This window comes from Platalea leucorodia (assembly GCF_965183815.1).
Source record: "Platalea leucorodia genome assembly, chromosome: 3".
NCBI lineage: Eukaryota > Metazoa > Chordata > Aves > Pelecaniformes > Threskiornithidae > Platalea > Platalea leucorodia.
In genome coordinates this window covers 104,027,866-104,042,968 of record NC_138825.1, presented here as the reverse complement: position 1 = coordinate 104,042,968, position 15,103 = coordinate 104,027,866, and the positions used below count along the sequence as shown (strand labels likewise).

The 15,103-nt window shown below is 38.0% G+C and overlaps 1 protein-coding gene across 1 annotated transcript in view; it reads right to left on the bottom strand.

The window, feature by feature from the left end:
* The window catches only part of CSMD1 (CUB and Sushi multiple domains 1), a gene marked incomplete at both ends in the record, with an annotated part of 1,257,610 nt that overhangs the window by 18,237 nt on the left and 1,224,270 nt on the right, over positions 1 to 15,103 (bottom strand). Inside the window, 7 exons of the mRNA XM_082305706.1 lie at positions 571 to 750; positions 1,865 to 1,976; positions 6,157 to 6,230; positions 8,683 to 8,856; positions 9,817 to 9,990; positions 11,321 to 11,500; positions 12,478 to 12,654. Of these exons, the coding sequence (XP_082161832.1) occupies positions 571 to 750; positions 1,865 to 1,976; positions 6,157 to 6,230; positions 8,683 to 8,856; positions 9,817 to 9,990; positions 11,321 to 11,500; positions 12,478 to 12,654 (1,071 nt within the window). The remainder of the gene's footprint in view (positions 1 to 570; positions 751 to 1,864; positions 1,977 to 6,156; positions 6,231 to 8,682; positions 8,857 to 9,816; positions 9,991 to 11,320; positions 11,501 to 12,477; positions 12,655 to 15,103) is intronic.

Here is a 15,103-nt window from a genome sequence, read left to right as displayed (position 1 = left end):
AGCTCTCATAACTATATACTTAGAGCTACTCTAGCAAAACTACATTAAATTTCAATGGATATAAATAAAAGTGGAATCTGGTGCAATTATGCATTTATTTTTTTATTTTATTGTGCGTTTTTATTTTAGAAGATTTTCTTAGACAAAAAACATACCTGAATGAATCTAAAAGCCAAGTTATGAAATAACTTTTTTTGTTGCTAATAGAAAATCATACATTTAAACACTGAATACATTGAAATACTATTTAAAACTGTGACATGAAGATGAAAACAGTTAAAAGTAATACTTTATTCGGTTTAGGTTTTGTTTGCTGTTGTTAGGGGTGAACTTATATATGTGTGCCTGTGCATTTACACACACATATCCCCATGTTTTCCTCCATGAGTTCTAGATGCTATGCTCACTTTCATTTTTTTATTGTTTCTTTCGTAAAGTAAAAGCTGTTGTGTCATATGCATTTTTAAATAGTAAGTAGAAAAAAGTAATCCTACTATATAAAATAAAAATGTCAAGGAAAATGAAATCCAACCAAGTAGGGCCCAACATATCACTTGAGTAATGACTTACTTTTACAAATAGGTGATTTTCCTGTCCATTTCATATCTGGTTTACATGTCCGATGCTCTGATCCACCAGCAAGAAAAAATCCTGGCTGACAGGTATACACCAATGTATATCCTAAAGTAGGAAGATCTATTGCTTTCACATCGACATGTGCCGGTGTCTCTGGCTGCCTGCAAGCATGAGCTGCAAAGGGTTTTTTAGAGTTAGAAAAAGTGTTAAACAGTTTCCATAGCATTAGAGTACGTAATTTGAAACAAATGCATGCCAACTTATTCCCTTTTATTATGTAAACTTTGTACACCTTTTAGAAATGTCAAGTAGCTATTACTTGTAAAAGTAACACTCTGAGTGCATAGTTATATTATTGTGGGAAGATGGAAATATTTTATCGCATATTTTTAAAGAATACACCAAAATTAACTCATGATAGCAAACAGAAAAGAGTTAAAATGAAGGGAAGCACATGCCATTGCACATGGTGCAATGATTGGTCTTGTGAATTATTGTACTGTCACAGTTTCAAGCATTGTTTCTACTCAGTGTTTTAAAGAGCCTTGAAAATTACAGAGCGGTTATTGTGCTAAATAAATTCATTATAAATTTCAATTGAAATAAAGGTTCCATAGGAAGGCTTTGTCATAGTACATTGATTATAACAGATATGGTTGCTCAGTATGCTTCTTTCTCTGTGCTCCATGGTGTTAATTTAGAACAACCCAAAGATAATTTGAAATAGGATAAGAATCTAAGGTCATTCTAATGAATTACTTTTACCTTAGATGATCAGTGTATTTTAATAAAATGGTTAGTTGATGTCCTCCAACCCATACAGACCTACAAATACACTAATCATTTGCATACCCATGCATAGCCGCGAAAAGATGAATTTTGCTGAGTTCTAGTTTATGATTCGCAAAATACTACCCAACAAAATAGCCCCATGTGTACTTCAGGCCACTTTCTGTTCTTTATTAATCCAACACACACAAACCCCCTAGATTAATTTAAAGCAGCTAATGAAGTGGGTTAATGAGGACTGACTTTTTTGAGTAAAACTGATGATAGAATTATTTTGAACTTCATGAAAAAAAATCTGAAAAATCTCCCTTCAAATTAATATCCCACATACATCTTTGGTCTTAGAACAGGAAACAAAAAATATTTTAAAATACTATTTTAAATAAAGTTTACTTTTTTGTAACATATTATTTACTATGAATTTCCACATGCATCACTTTTTGTAACTCTTTTAAAATTGCACAATATTCTAACTCATTAAATAAGAAACCAGACTTACGAATGCATTCAGACTGTATGCCACTCCAAGTTAAGTTAGCAAGACAAGAACGGGTGGTAGATCCCTGAATATGGTAACCTTTTCTGCATCTGAAAAAGACTGTGCTCCCAACCTAAGGATCAAAACAGAATGTTAGATAAAAGAGGTATCCATCACATGTAGTCAGATATCAAGACAGCGATAAGCTACTAGAGAGATTTTTTCAAAGATAAAAATGTCCTCTTTTTTACAGTTTCCAGAGCTAAACTTTTTTTTAATGAGATTAAAAGTTTAAGCAATTGATCTTTTGCAAACTGATTTGAAAGCAATAAGTGGAAAACTATTGACAAGACTGTGCACATGGAAAAGAACGATACTCATACATTTCAGCTTATTAGTTTGTCGGTGTGACACAAGCAAACTAAATACTGAGATATCTCTCTCTCCTGTACATCACTGCATATATTTCAATAGAACTTGACCATGAAGTCTGTTTCAAGGTTTTCTCATTGTGTGACTTGACTAAAAATGTTTTTTAAGAGGAAAAAAAAAAACTATGAACTGTTCCATCTGCAAATAAATTCACTAGAGAAAACTCCAGGCCACAATTCCTTACATTGCGTTTGTTACTATAAACTACCTAAGTTTTACTTGAGATCAACTAGCAGAGTGATGTTATGGAAAGTCTTCCTATGGTCAACTGTGATATGACCTTTCTCAGAAGAAAAGGTAAAGTAACTGAGAAAACTCTCTTTAGACTTCTGCTGAGAATAGAAAAGCATGAAAACTGGATACAAAACTGCAAGTGATGAAGAATGTTCCTAACATATAAGAGAGAGATTGTGTGGAAAGTTCTAGTAAAATGGACTTATTGATGGTATTGACAAAAGTAACCAGAATACAACTCCAAGCCAAGATATTTAAGGATGCTGGGCTGACCAGTAAAGCATTGCTTTGATTTTGGATAGAACGTCTTAGCAATAAATACCATCTGATGAAAAAAAAAAACAACACAAAAATTAATATTATTTGAAATTATATGACATTAATAAAGTAACATATCACATGGACAAATGTAAGTTGCAAATGAGTAGTGATCAATGCATATTAATAAAATAGCTTGCAGGTATATAAATGCAGATAGCTCTACACTGCAAATTTCATAGAAGGACTTCAATGGACATTAAAAATGGACAGTTATCTTCAAAAGTGCCTACCTATTAACTATATACTCAGTTGCATAAAAACAGATTATCACGATAGATGTTCAGAAAATACGGTACCAGTTCTTCCTGGAGTGGCTTGGGAAATTCACTGGTATTTTTAAAGGTCAAATTACTGATATGACTTTGTAGACTTATCTATTTATAACTATTTTTAAACTTACTCATCTCTCTATCTTGCCAAGGATGCACAGCATATCTGTAGTAGAGACCAGAACAGAGTGTAGCTGGTCTTGACTATAAGTCATCTTGCTTCTCGTGAAATTGCCAATTCTGGTATCAGTAAGTAATGGTGAGCTGCAAATATTTCCTCACTGATCCAAAAGACCAAGCAAAAAAATAATTTCTAGGTTCAAGGTAGTTACAGAGTTATATTTCTTTCTCATTTTACAGGTAAAAGTAAAAATAAAAGCAGTGCACTCTCTGTATAATACTTGGATGAAAAGCTTTGGATGCATTTGTAACAGTCACAGCACAGTGAAGCACAAAAGGCACAAAATGAATGGGGCAAGACAGGATGCTGGTAGATAGAGGAAAGCCCTTCAAAGGACTGCTGCTTGTCATCATGCCTTTCTGAAATGAGGAAAGACTGTTAAAAGGTGGTTTAAAGAAGCTTGGCTAAGTCATACAAACAGGAAGCCCTACATAATCACATATGCCAAAAAAAAATCTACTTCACTAGTAATTGGAGAGAAGTCTACGTTTTGTTGTACCTGATAGTGATCTGAGAGTGAAAGCACATTGTACTGGGTTTGAGTGGCAAGGTTTTGGTAGCGGGGAGGCTACACAGGTGGTTTCTGTGAGAAGCTGCTAGAAGCTTCCCCTATGTCCCATAGAGCTAATGCTAGCTGGCTCCAAGACAGACCCACCACTGGCCAAGTCCGAGCCCATCAGCGACAGTGGTAGCACCTCTGTGATAACATATTTAAGAAGGAGGAAAAAAACCTGCGCATTTTGCAGCTAGAGAGAGGAGTGAGAATATGTGAGAGGAACAACTCCACAGACACCAAGGTCAGTGAAGAAGTAGGGGGAGAAGGTACTCCAGGCACAGGAGCAGAGATTCCCCTGCAGCCTCCGGTGAAGAACACGGGAAAGCAGGCTGTCCCCCTGCAGTCCATAGAAGTTAATGGTGGCACAGATATCTACCTGTGGCCCATGGAGGACCCCATGCCAGAGCAGGTGGATGCCCGAAGGAGGCTGTGACCCTGTGGGAAGCCAGCACTGCAGCAGGCTCCTGGCAGGACCTGTGGACCCGTGGAGAGAGAAGCCCACACTGGAGCAGGTTTGCTGGCAGGACTTGTGACCCTGTGGGGGACCCACACTGGAGCAGTCTGTTCCTGAAGGACTGCACCCTGTGGAAAGGACCCACACTGCAGCAGTTCGTGAAGAACTGTAACCTGTGGGAAGGACTCACATTGGAGAAGTTCATGGAGAAGTATCTCCTGTGGGAGGGACCCCATGCTGGAGCAGGAGAAGAGTGTGAGGAGTCCTCCCCCTGAGGAGGAAGGAGTGGCAGAAACAACGTGTGATGAACTGATTGCAACTCCCTTTTCCTGTCCCCCTGTGCCATTCCAAGGGAAGAGGTAGAGATATCGGGAGTGAAGTTAAGCCTCGGAAGAAGGGAGGGGTGGGGGGAAGGTGTTTTAAGATTTATCTTTTATTTCTCATTATCCTTCTCTCATTTGATTGGCAATAAATTAAACTAACTTTCCCCAAGTCGAGTCTGTTTTTCCCATGACAGTAACTGGTGAGTGATCTCTCCCTGTCCTTATCTCGACCCAGAAGCCTTTTTTGGTATTTTCTCTCCCCGTCCAGTTGAGGTAGGGGAGTGATAGGGCGGCTTTGGTGGGTACCTGGTGTCCAGACAGGGTCAACCTACCACACACATACTTGAGAAAGACTAAATACAGAACAGATGGAGACCTACTCTTGCCTCTAGAGGTGAATGAGAAGAGAAAATAAGCCTTCATGTTCAACGGACATTAGAACAGTGAATTGGCCAGTACAATTCTGGTATTAAAGACATCTTGTGAGGCAGATAAAAATGGGAGAGAAAAAAAAAACAAACCCCTGACCAAATTAGGTGCAAAGATTAGAGTTGGTTTTGAAGAGATGATGGGGACAGGTACGGGGTCAAGATGAGACAACAGACAGAAAGGCAACTGCACGTATTACTAGAAGAAGAACCACACAAGATGTGGCTAGGGGAGAAGTGCCTTGGCATCTACAAGCCAGGCAGCAGCAGAAGGTGAAGAAAAGAGCTGACAGCCACAGCAATGACAGACAGCACAACTGCAGGAGAGGGTGGGTACCAATAACCAGAGGAAATTACAGAAAGGATTTTTTGAAAAACAGTTGATTGTAATACCATGTGGCACACTGCCCTAGGTTCAGAAATAAACAGGAAACCCAAACAGAACATACTTTAGATTCCAGTCACAAGTATTTATGCCTGAATCTATCCACATGAGGTCAATCAATCTATATAATGACCATGGATTGGTCATTGTTTCATCTACTTTTATTTCCTCAGTAACTTTTCTGACTGTCACTTGGTAAACTAATAACCTGTGAGGAATTTGGAAATTATAGAAAGGACATTCTTCAAAGAGAACCTGGATCCAACACACAGAACAATTTTATCTTCTCTGACTGAATAAAATGTAACATGAATTGCTAATTTAGTAAAGCCACTTGCTGACTCTTTTGTCAAGGACTAAAGGCCTTTGGATCAGAAGGGTCTTTGGTTGTTAGGTATTTACTGACTATTCATCAATGTAAGAAAAAATTTTGATCTTAAAGCAAATTAATTATATTATGTCATATCATATTAGGTAATCAATTAATAAATAGTCCTCCATACTGAAGTCTCCTAAAGGATTGAACACATGGTATATGGCAAGGTTAGAAGTTCTTTCTTTAAGCTGTATATTAAAAAAAAGCTTGGAATGAAGCATGAGTTTTTATTAAAAAGGAGTGGAAATTTCCTAAGGTTTACATCAGACATTTAAGCCTACAGATAATTTAACATATTTGTAATTATTAAATGCATCTTCATTTTAGAAAGCAATAAATAAAAGAAAGAATTACCTCATAACCTCTGGAACTATTTTGTATTCCAAAATGTGGAGTACCAGGGTCTGTACATGTATTGTGAGCTGGATCTAATGTAGAATGTGAAACACAACAGATATTATTATGGTATGGAAAGAATATTCTAAAACCGTTTGCAAAGTTTAAGTCATTTCATCAATGTCTAGTGACGACAGGAATTTAATTTTTATTGGAATGTGTATTTCTATATATTACATTTGTATTTCCAATTAAATTTGCAAGATAGATCACAGTGCTTTGTTTCAGTACATTGCCATTATTTAAGGGCATTTTTTGCAGGTATATTTGGCAAGGTAGACTTTAGAGTTAAGATTGCATCATTTTTTACTCTTATCCTTTTAAACCTTTTTGAATACATAGTATATCCCACTATTCACAATGCAGATGGAACATGTAGTGAAATCTTTTTATTTTCTTCTTTCCCAATGAACAGCTTAATGACTAAGCTAGATTTATTAAAAAAAAAAAAATCATCTCCCCAAAAAAGAAAAACCCAAAACCAACCTGCTTTCTTATAGCAAGTAAAACACTTAATTTTTTGATAGAATTTTTTCTGTCACAAAGAAACCAAATGTTTCAAATGGACTACTACCTCAGTTTTTGTTGGAGAATGAAAAGACAGTCGTCCCCCCCAAAAAAAGTACGCCAGCAGAGTACAGCTAATTATATGATGACCAGTTTCATGAGTGCAATTTAAAGCAGCCTGAAACTATTTTTGATTCAGCAATGTCCACTTCACATTCTGATGGTGTATTTGCTTTGAGGTTGCCCAGTTACATCCACCAGGTAGACAGCACAGGACTTGTTCTGATCGATCTTTCTGTACTCTGTGATTCCCTCTTGGCAACCAAGTCTGCTTTTGTGCTGACACTGCATTACAAAGAATGCAACTTGGGACTATATTTCATCTGGAACCATTTTCAGTTTTCTGTAGAGGGAAAATTTAACTTATCATGTACAATAATGTGATATGTCATTTCACTCCTGGTCAACTTTCATTTTCAATGTTGACCATCAGTAGAGTATAACAATTCAACCGGACTGATATTTACCAAAGGCTTCAAAAGTTAGGTGGGTGTTGACCTGAAGTGCGAGAATAAAAACCAAACACGCTCTTGACCTTGAGCTGCTTTAATAGCTCAAGAACTTTTTACAAATTATCTTCAGCTGGAATGCCATTGCTAATAATAGACACATGAAGCTGAACCGACTTTTTAAGATACGTCTCATCTGAAGAAACAGTGGGGAAAAATGGAAGACTTCTCAAAGTATTTTAAGGAAATTATCAATATCCAGAAATAGAAAAGCTTGCCATCATTTGCCATCGTATGGTACTTCCAGGCATAGTTCTACATATTGGTCACTGATCTTAATTTTCAAATTGCTTAACAATGGTATCTGTAAATATTTTAGATGGTCTAATATTTTCCTTTTATGATAACATAAAAACTATTGTGTAAAAGAAAAGCTTATGTCTTTGATGCAGTATTTTTCATGTACTTCTATATTATGCTATATAAAATATAAATAGAAATGTCATTATGACATTTTCAAATTTGATTCTTCACAATAGACCTGAGATTTAGCTTTTGTAAACCTTCTTGCCTCTGTTACAAAAAATAGATGTAAGATGGATTGCCCAGTTCATAAAAACTATGGACAGAAGGAGTTTTGAATTCATATAAAAAAAATATATTGAGTGTTAATGTCTTAATTTACAAATACAGGCTGCTTTCAATAATCATGCTTGCCACCTTTTCCCAGAGTGCCCACCCCAGCTTTTCCACATAGCCAATATCTCAGCCACCGCAAAATACGTAAATGGGCTATAGTCTATATCTGAATGTGTTTGTTTAGAAATATCAAAAAGGGGTTTTCTATTATAACACCAAAATCATTTTCTCTAGCAGGTCACCCCAAGTTGGATCAAATGCTGATGTCAGTGGGAGTTACAGGCATCCAGCATTTCTCTCAGTTAGTCTGATTATGTAACATGCTAAAAGCCTATCAGTTGCACATTAGTCAATGAGAAACTGATAATACTTGGCAGTTTATCAGAATTTCAAAAGATCAGACCCAGCACGTTTCATCCTTTTGGGCTGTACAAGCCATTTTCACAAAGTCCAAAAAGCTTTTTGATTTGGGATTAGTTCTGACAAATGCCTTTAACTCTCCAGTGACAGAATCTGGTCTTTAATCTGCCAGAGTCTTCTGTGTATCTAAAAGATTCTAAAAATAGATGGAACAAATTTATGCACTTCCACTTATCGACATTCCGCATTTCCAGCAGACAAGCAATCATGTAAATCTACAAATGACTTCATATGTGATTATGTTTATCCTAAAATTTTTATACTCAAAATATAACCTTATTTATCTAGTTCTTTCTATATTACACAGACGTTTTCTATATTTGGAAAGCTAATTGCTAGATTTATGATAGTGTAATAGTTTATCAAGAATATTCTCAGTAGAAACAGCATAAGTAGTGGTAGTTATTACCAATGCACGTTGGCTGAATTCCACTCCAAGTACCATCTGCTTGACAGAATCTTCTTGAAGAGCCTATCAGAATAAAAGGGGGTCTGCACTGAAAGCTAACTTCAGATCTGTATGTGAAACTTTTTCCATTGAGGCGTCCTTCTGCTGGAGTACCAGGATCACCACAAAATACAGCTAATACATAAAAAAGGAAAGAAAAAAAAAGTTATTAAAAACTGCACATGCTTCAGCTGAAGTATTCTATATTGGTTTATGTGCAAGTCAGGCATACTGAACATGAGTGCAAATTCTGTGTTCATTTATCTGTGTAGGATTATAGCTCAGATAAATTCTTGACAGCAATTTAAAATTAATTGTCACTGTTATAATTATTATAAGCATAAAACTTAACCTGGAAAAATAGACCTTTTAATTGAGACACTTAAATGTTGATTAGATTTCGCTGACAAAGTAATCTCAAAGTAGACAATGCTGTATTGTAATGCTTCAAAATGTATCCAGTTTTCACATCAGTCACCCTCAGATGAGTAGGCTGGAAATTTTTGCCCTAATTAACTCAAAGCACAAATATTTGTCAGAGTCCTGACAAGATTTCAAGCACTGAAAGACATGAGTTGACAGATTTAGAAGAAGCTGAAAAACAAATACAAACAAGATACGAGGGTATATACTCGCCCTCAGGAAAGAAAAAAGAATTTAGAAAGGAGAGCAAGGCTATGAGCTTAAGGGATAGGATCCTTATTTTCACCTGTTAATGGAAATAGAAACAGGGAAGAAAAAAGGAGAAGTGTAAGGGAAAATTTTAATCGTGCTCACTACAAATTCAGAACATTCAAAAAGATTATCAGTAAGGCAAATGGCGATGGGTCCAATTAGGTAATAAGAGCTGGAGGTGACTTTTGGGGAAAGGAACAAGACCACGACCTTAAGTGGGCACAACCACTCAATTTCATAATGAGGTATGCTTTTTGGAAAAAGGAGGGAGAATCCTGCAGTAGCCATATGATACCTAATCTAGTTGAATCCTTTTTAAACTGTGAGAAACTGACTGTAGCCCACGACAACTAATTGTGGTCCGAGACAACTGATTGTAGCTTTGGTGAAGCCCAACACAACTGTACCCTGAAAACTTACGCAAACACTGTGGGACGTCTCCCCGCCAAACTCCTCGACCCTCACAGGAGAGAATAGCTGTGTTAGATAGCTGATAGCCTTCTGCACAGCTGTAACTCACACTGGCACCCCAGCGATAATCAGATCCTTCCACTTTCCCATAGAGCACTGGTGGAGGGGGGCCACAGGTAATAGCTGTGTCACAAAAAAAAGTTATAATTTCAAGACTTTATAGGATATATGAGAACACAACATAATATCTATTCATAGTTTTGAAATAAAAAAAAAAATATTTCATGCTGTTCATTTCCAACAAAGCATTCCTGTGTTGACAAAGCAGCCTGTAATAGAAAGAAAACCAATTTAAATACAAAAATACCACCTTATAGGTTTAGGAAGTCCCTGAGCTCTATGTTGCTGGAAGCCAGAAGAGTATATAGCTTACCTAGTTCTAAATCTCTTCCCTACTTATTCATTACTGATCATTGTTGGCAACAGGTTACTGAGCTAAGTAAAAGTTTTCAGTAAATACGATTTATTTCAATAAATATGTTTTTATGATTCTATGATTCTAAATATTTGCATTTTATTTTAAACTAATTTTGCAGTACTATTTAAAGCCCTTAATACGACTTTGTTCATTCACCTGCTTATTTTCTAAGGCTTTCAGCACACAATGGACATTGACTTTCTTCGTAATTAGTGGCTAAGACTCTTTAAAAATACTCTGATGTTTTCCAGCTTCTGAAAGAGTGCCCAGAATGATGAAATCTGGAATGACGAAGTTTACATTTACACATCAGTGCTTTCAACAAAGAGCACAGCCATAAAATCACTGTCAGTAATTTTTACAACAGAAAATGCAGTCAATCAAATACATACGTCAAAATTTAATTAGTAGGCTAGACTTAGACATCACTTTAAAGCAGTGCTAGATGAGTTGGCAGTTTAGGCCTTTCATAAGCAGAAGATGCCCTAGGCTGTTAAATTTACTCCCTGAGCTGCTGTAGTAGTGCTAACAATTTTCACCAGGCTACCTTATTTGCCTTTCAGTCTCAGCGTTGCTATGACCTTTATGTTACACTTGTAATTAGCTATTTGTGAAGCATCTTTTTGGCTATTTATGATGACTACACTACTGCAACAAGGGAATCTTTTATAGAAAGTTTGGTTTGCAGGATCTCTTTACAGAATTTTGGCCATCTAATCCAAGATAAAAGGGCCCTAAAAGGAAAATGGGTACTTCATTCCTAACATTTTAAATTGAGCACTCTGATAATCTTCATTGCAGAGTGATTTGGTTCTACTGTAGTCATTAATGTCACTATTCTGATATTATACCACAGCATATGTACAAAATAAATACAAATTTTACACAAATACTTATCTAAATGTTTTAGTGTCATTTGCATGTTAATTGTCCCAGAGAATGTTTTGACAATTTTTTATATATAAAGATACTGATTAGTGAATTTCACATATAGTATCAAAAGTATCTGTAAACTATTTAAGTTCAAAAGCACACCTTTGCAAATTGGTTTACTCTGGTTCCAAGTGCTGTCTTTTATACAACGCAAGGTAGATGAACTGGCAGGTTCCATCAAGTATCCTGGATTGCACTGATAGCTGACTGTCTTATTAAAGGTAAAATCATTTCCAAACTGAATGCCATTTGCTAATGCACCTGGATCTCCACAGCTGATCACTAGTGAGGAAAAGAAAAATAGGGATTTTTTTTTTCAATAAACATGTAATGAAACATTGAACTATATATAGCTAATGTCCTTTTTTCAGAGTACAAAACAAGAAAAATTTGATCAATATATCTTACACAAAATCAAAAATGTAATCTTTAATTTCTAGCTAAAAAGTCATATTTTTGAGGCATTGCGATAGTGTTGGCCAAATATTGTGTTCCTTAAATACAGTAGCTTAAGCTAGTATGCGCTAACGTTACTGCAGATTGATATGTTAGTGGCAGTTTTGACAGGGCTTTTCTTTCCTTCATACTGGGATCTTTGTCACATTATGCCTAATTAATGTTGATGGTGCAATGCGATTCCAGCCGAGTAATGAAATTCCTCTTTTTTTTTTGTATCACTGTACTGATGTGCTGTGGGTCTGGTCTTGTCAGTGAGGCCACTGGTCCTTCTAGCCTTGCAGCACCCCTCTGCTCCCTGCTTGCTTTCCCTGATGGAGTAGCCCAATCTCATTGATCCCTCACTCTTGGTCCTTAGCAGAATGGTTATCAGTCAGATCTGACTCCTTTGGCTCATAAGAAAAACTGGCATAGTAATGTATCCAATTAGGTAAATTAGATTTAGAACTACCAGAACTTCATCCTCTGTACATAAGCCACACACACACACACACAAAAAAAGTGCTAAAGGAAACTCTAGAGGAACACTTATTCTTAGGAATACTGTTGTATTTTCAATGTTGGCATTCATGAGGTAAAAAAATACACAAAAATTACCTATATATCTATCTTAAAAAGATAGTTCTGGAAACATCTAGCATGTATTAAAAGGGTATGTACCTTTAGATACCTAAAATATTCATATATTACAAAACAGATGAATGGGGAAAAATGTGTTATTTTATCTAATAAAATAATTTTCAATAGGAAGACTGGATGACTTACTACTTTAAAGCTTTAGAGGAAGAAAGTTTATTTCTGACCTGTACAGTCTGGAGCAGTGCCAGTCCATGTCCCATTAGCAGTACAATGTCTAGTAGTTAGCCCTGAAGTTTTGTAACCTTCCCAGCAGGCATAAATGACTGAGCTGGAGAATAATATTCCATCAGTGTATACTATCATACCATTGGCTGGGGTGCCAGGGTTGCCACATGATACAGCTGTGAAGAAAAGGTTAAAAAAAAAATCAATATTTCCATGATAGGTGACTAACTGAAAAAAACAAAACAAAACAAAACAAAGTAAGTAGGTCAATAGCCCATCTTTTAAAAAAGCTATAGCAAGTTTTACTAAGAAAATGTTTTATAAGTATATTCTTGAGTTAATATCTTATTTCTCTTTGTTAATATGATCACTTCATTTGCATTTGTGAACTTTATATTAAGAAAAACCTCGAATGTATTGAAGTCAACTATGGTGATTGTGAATGCTCTATTGAATGCCTCTGGGTTAAAATCAGAGGGGTCGTCTCCAAGCGGGACCTTACAGTGGGCATCTGCTACCGACCCCCGAACCATGTCGATAAAGCCGATGAAGCAATATTTGGGACACTAAAGCAAGCTTCTGGTCAACAGAACCTGGTTCTCATGGGTGACCTCAACTACCCAGACATTTGCTGGAAGAACAATACAGCAGCTCGCATGTCATCCATCAGGTTCCTGGAATGCGTAGAGGACTGTTTCCTCTTACAAATGTTAGATGTGCCAAGCAGGAAGGAGGCACTACTGGACCTGCTATTCAGAAACCAAGAAAACCTGCTTTGTAGTATCTCGGTCAGTAACAACCTTGGCTGCAGTGATCACAATGTTGTGGAGATCGGGATCTGGCTGAGCATGCTGAAGGTTAGCACCAAGACAAGGGTTCTAGATTTTAGAAGAGCAAACTTCAGCTGGCTCAGAGCTCAGTTGGGAGGGATTCTGTGGGAAGCTTCCATGGAGGATAAAGGAGCCACTGAGTGCTGGGAGTTCTTCAAGAATGCTGTCTTTGAAGCACAAAACCAGTTAATTCCCTATAAAAGAAAAGGAAGTAAGTGGAGCAAGAGGCCCCCTTGGCTCAACCACGAGCTCCTGGGTCTGCTTAAAACCAAGAGAGATGCGTACCAGAGATGGAGAAGTGGAAGATTGTCCACTGAGAACTCCAAGGGCATTGCCAGTGTGCAGAGATGCAGTTAGAAAGGCAAAAGCTCAACTTGAATTGGAACTGGCCAGAGACGTCAAAAATAACAAGAAAGGCTTCTTCAGGTATGTAAGTTGCAAGCAGAAACAGAAGGAAAACATAGGCCCACTGTTAAACAGTAGAGGTGAATCAGTCACCAACAATGCTGAAAAGGCAGAGGTTCTCAACACGTTGTTCACCTCTGTCTTTACCAACACTGTTGGATCCCAGGCGCTGGGAACAAAAATCCACGAGGATCCAGACATAGACCCACCATCCGTGAAGAAGGAGTTAGTATGTGAATTATTACAGGAGCCTGACCCCTACAAATCTATGGGCCCTGACGCCATCCACCCGAGGGTGTTGAGAGAGATGGCTGATGTCATTGCGGGGCCACTCTCTATAATCTTTGAGAAGTTGTGGAGATTGGGGGATGTCCCAGAGGACTGGAGGAAGGCAAATGTTACCCCTATCTACAAGAAGGGCTCAAGGGAGGATCCGGGTAATTATAGGCCCATCAGTCTTACTTCAATCCCTGGGAAAGTTATGGAATGGATCCTCCTGGGGGCCATCGTGAGTCAAATGAAGCACGTGATTGGGAAAAGCCAACACAGCTTCACAAAAGGCAGATCATGCCTGACAAATCTGGTGGCCTTCTATGATAAAGTGACCTGCCTGGTTGACATGGGGCAAGCAGTCGACGTTGTCTACTTGGACTTCTCCAAGGCCTTTGATACGGTTCCCCACGGCCTCCTCCTGGAGAAACTGATGCATTATGGCTTAGACAAGTGGCCTGTGCAGTGGGTGAGGAATTGGTTGATGGGCCGCACCCAAAGGGTGGTGGTAAATAGCTCTTTTTCAAACTGGCAACCCGTCACAAGTGGGGTCCCCCAGGGATCAATATTGGGCCCGACGCTATCCAATATCTTCATAAGCGATCTGGATAACGGGATCAAGTGTAGCTTGATGAAGTTCACAGATGACACCCAATTGAGTGGGGAAGTAGACACTCTGGAAGGGAGAGACACCCTGCAGGAAGATCTGGATAGGCTGGAAGAGTGGGCTGATAAGAACCTTATGAAGTTTAACAAGGACAAGTGTAAGGACTTGCACCTGGGAAAACATAATCCAGGAGTGCAGCACAGGCTGGGATCTACCTGGCTGGGAAGCAGCTCTGTGGAAAGGGACCTGGGGGTCCTGGTGGACAGGAAGCTCAATATGAGTGAACAGCGTGCTGCTGTGGCCAAGAAGGCCAATAGGACGGTGGGTTACATCAAAAAGGGCATCACGAGCAGAGATAAAGAAGTCATTATCCCACTCTACTTGGCGCTTGTCAGGCCACACCTGGAATACTGTGTACAGTTCTGGTCCCCGTTATACAAAAAAGATGTGGACAGGCTGGAGGGGGTCCAGAGAAGGTCCACCAAGATGATCAAGGGTCTGGGAAGCCTGCCC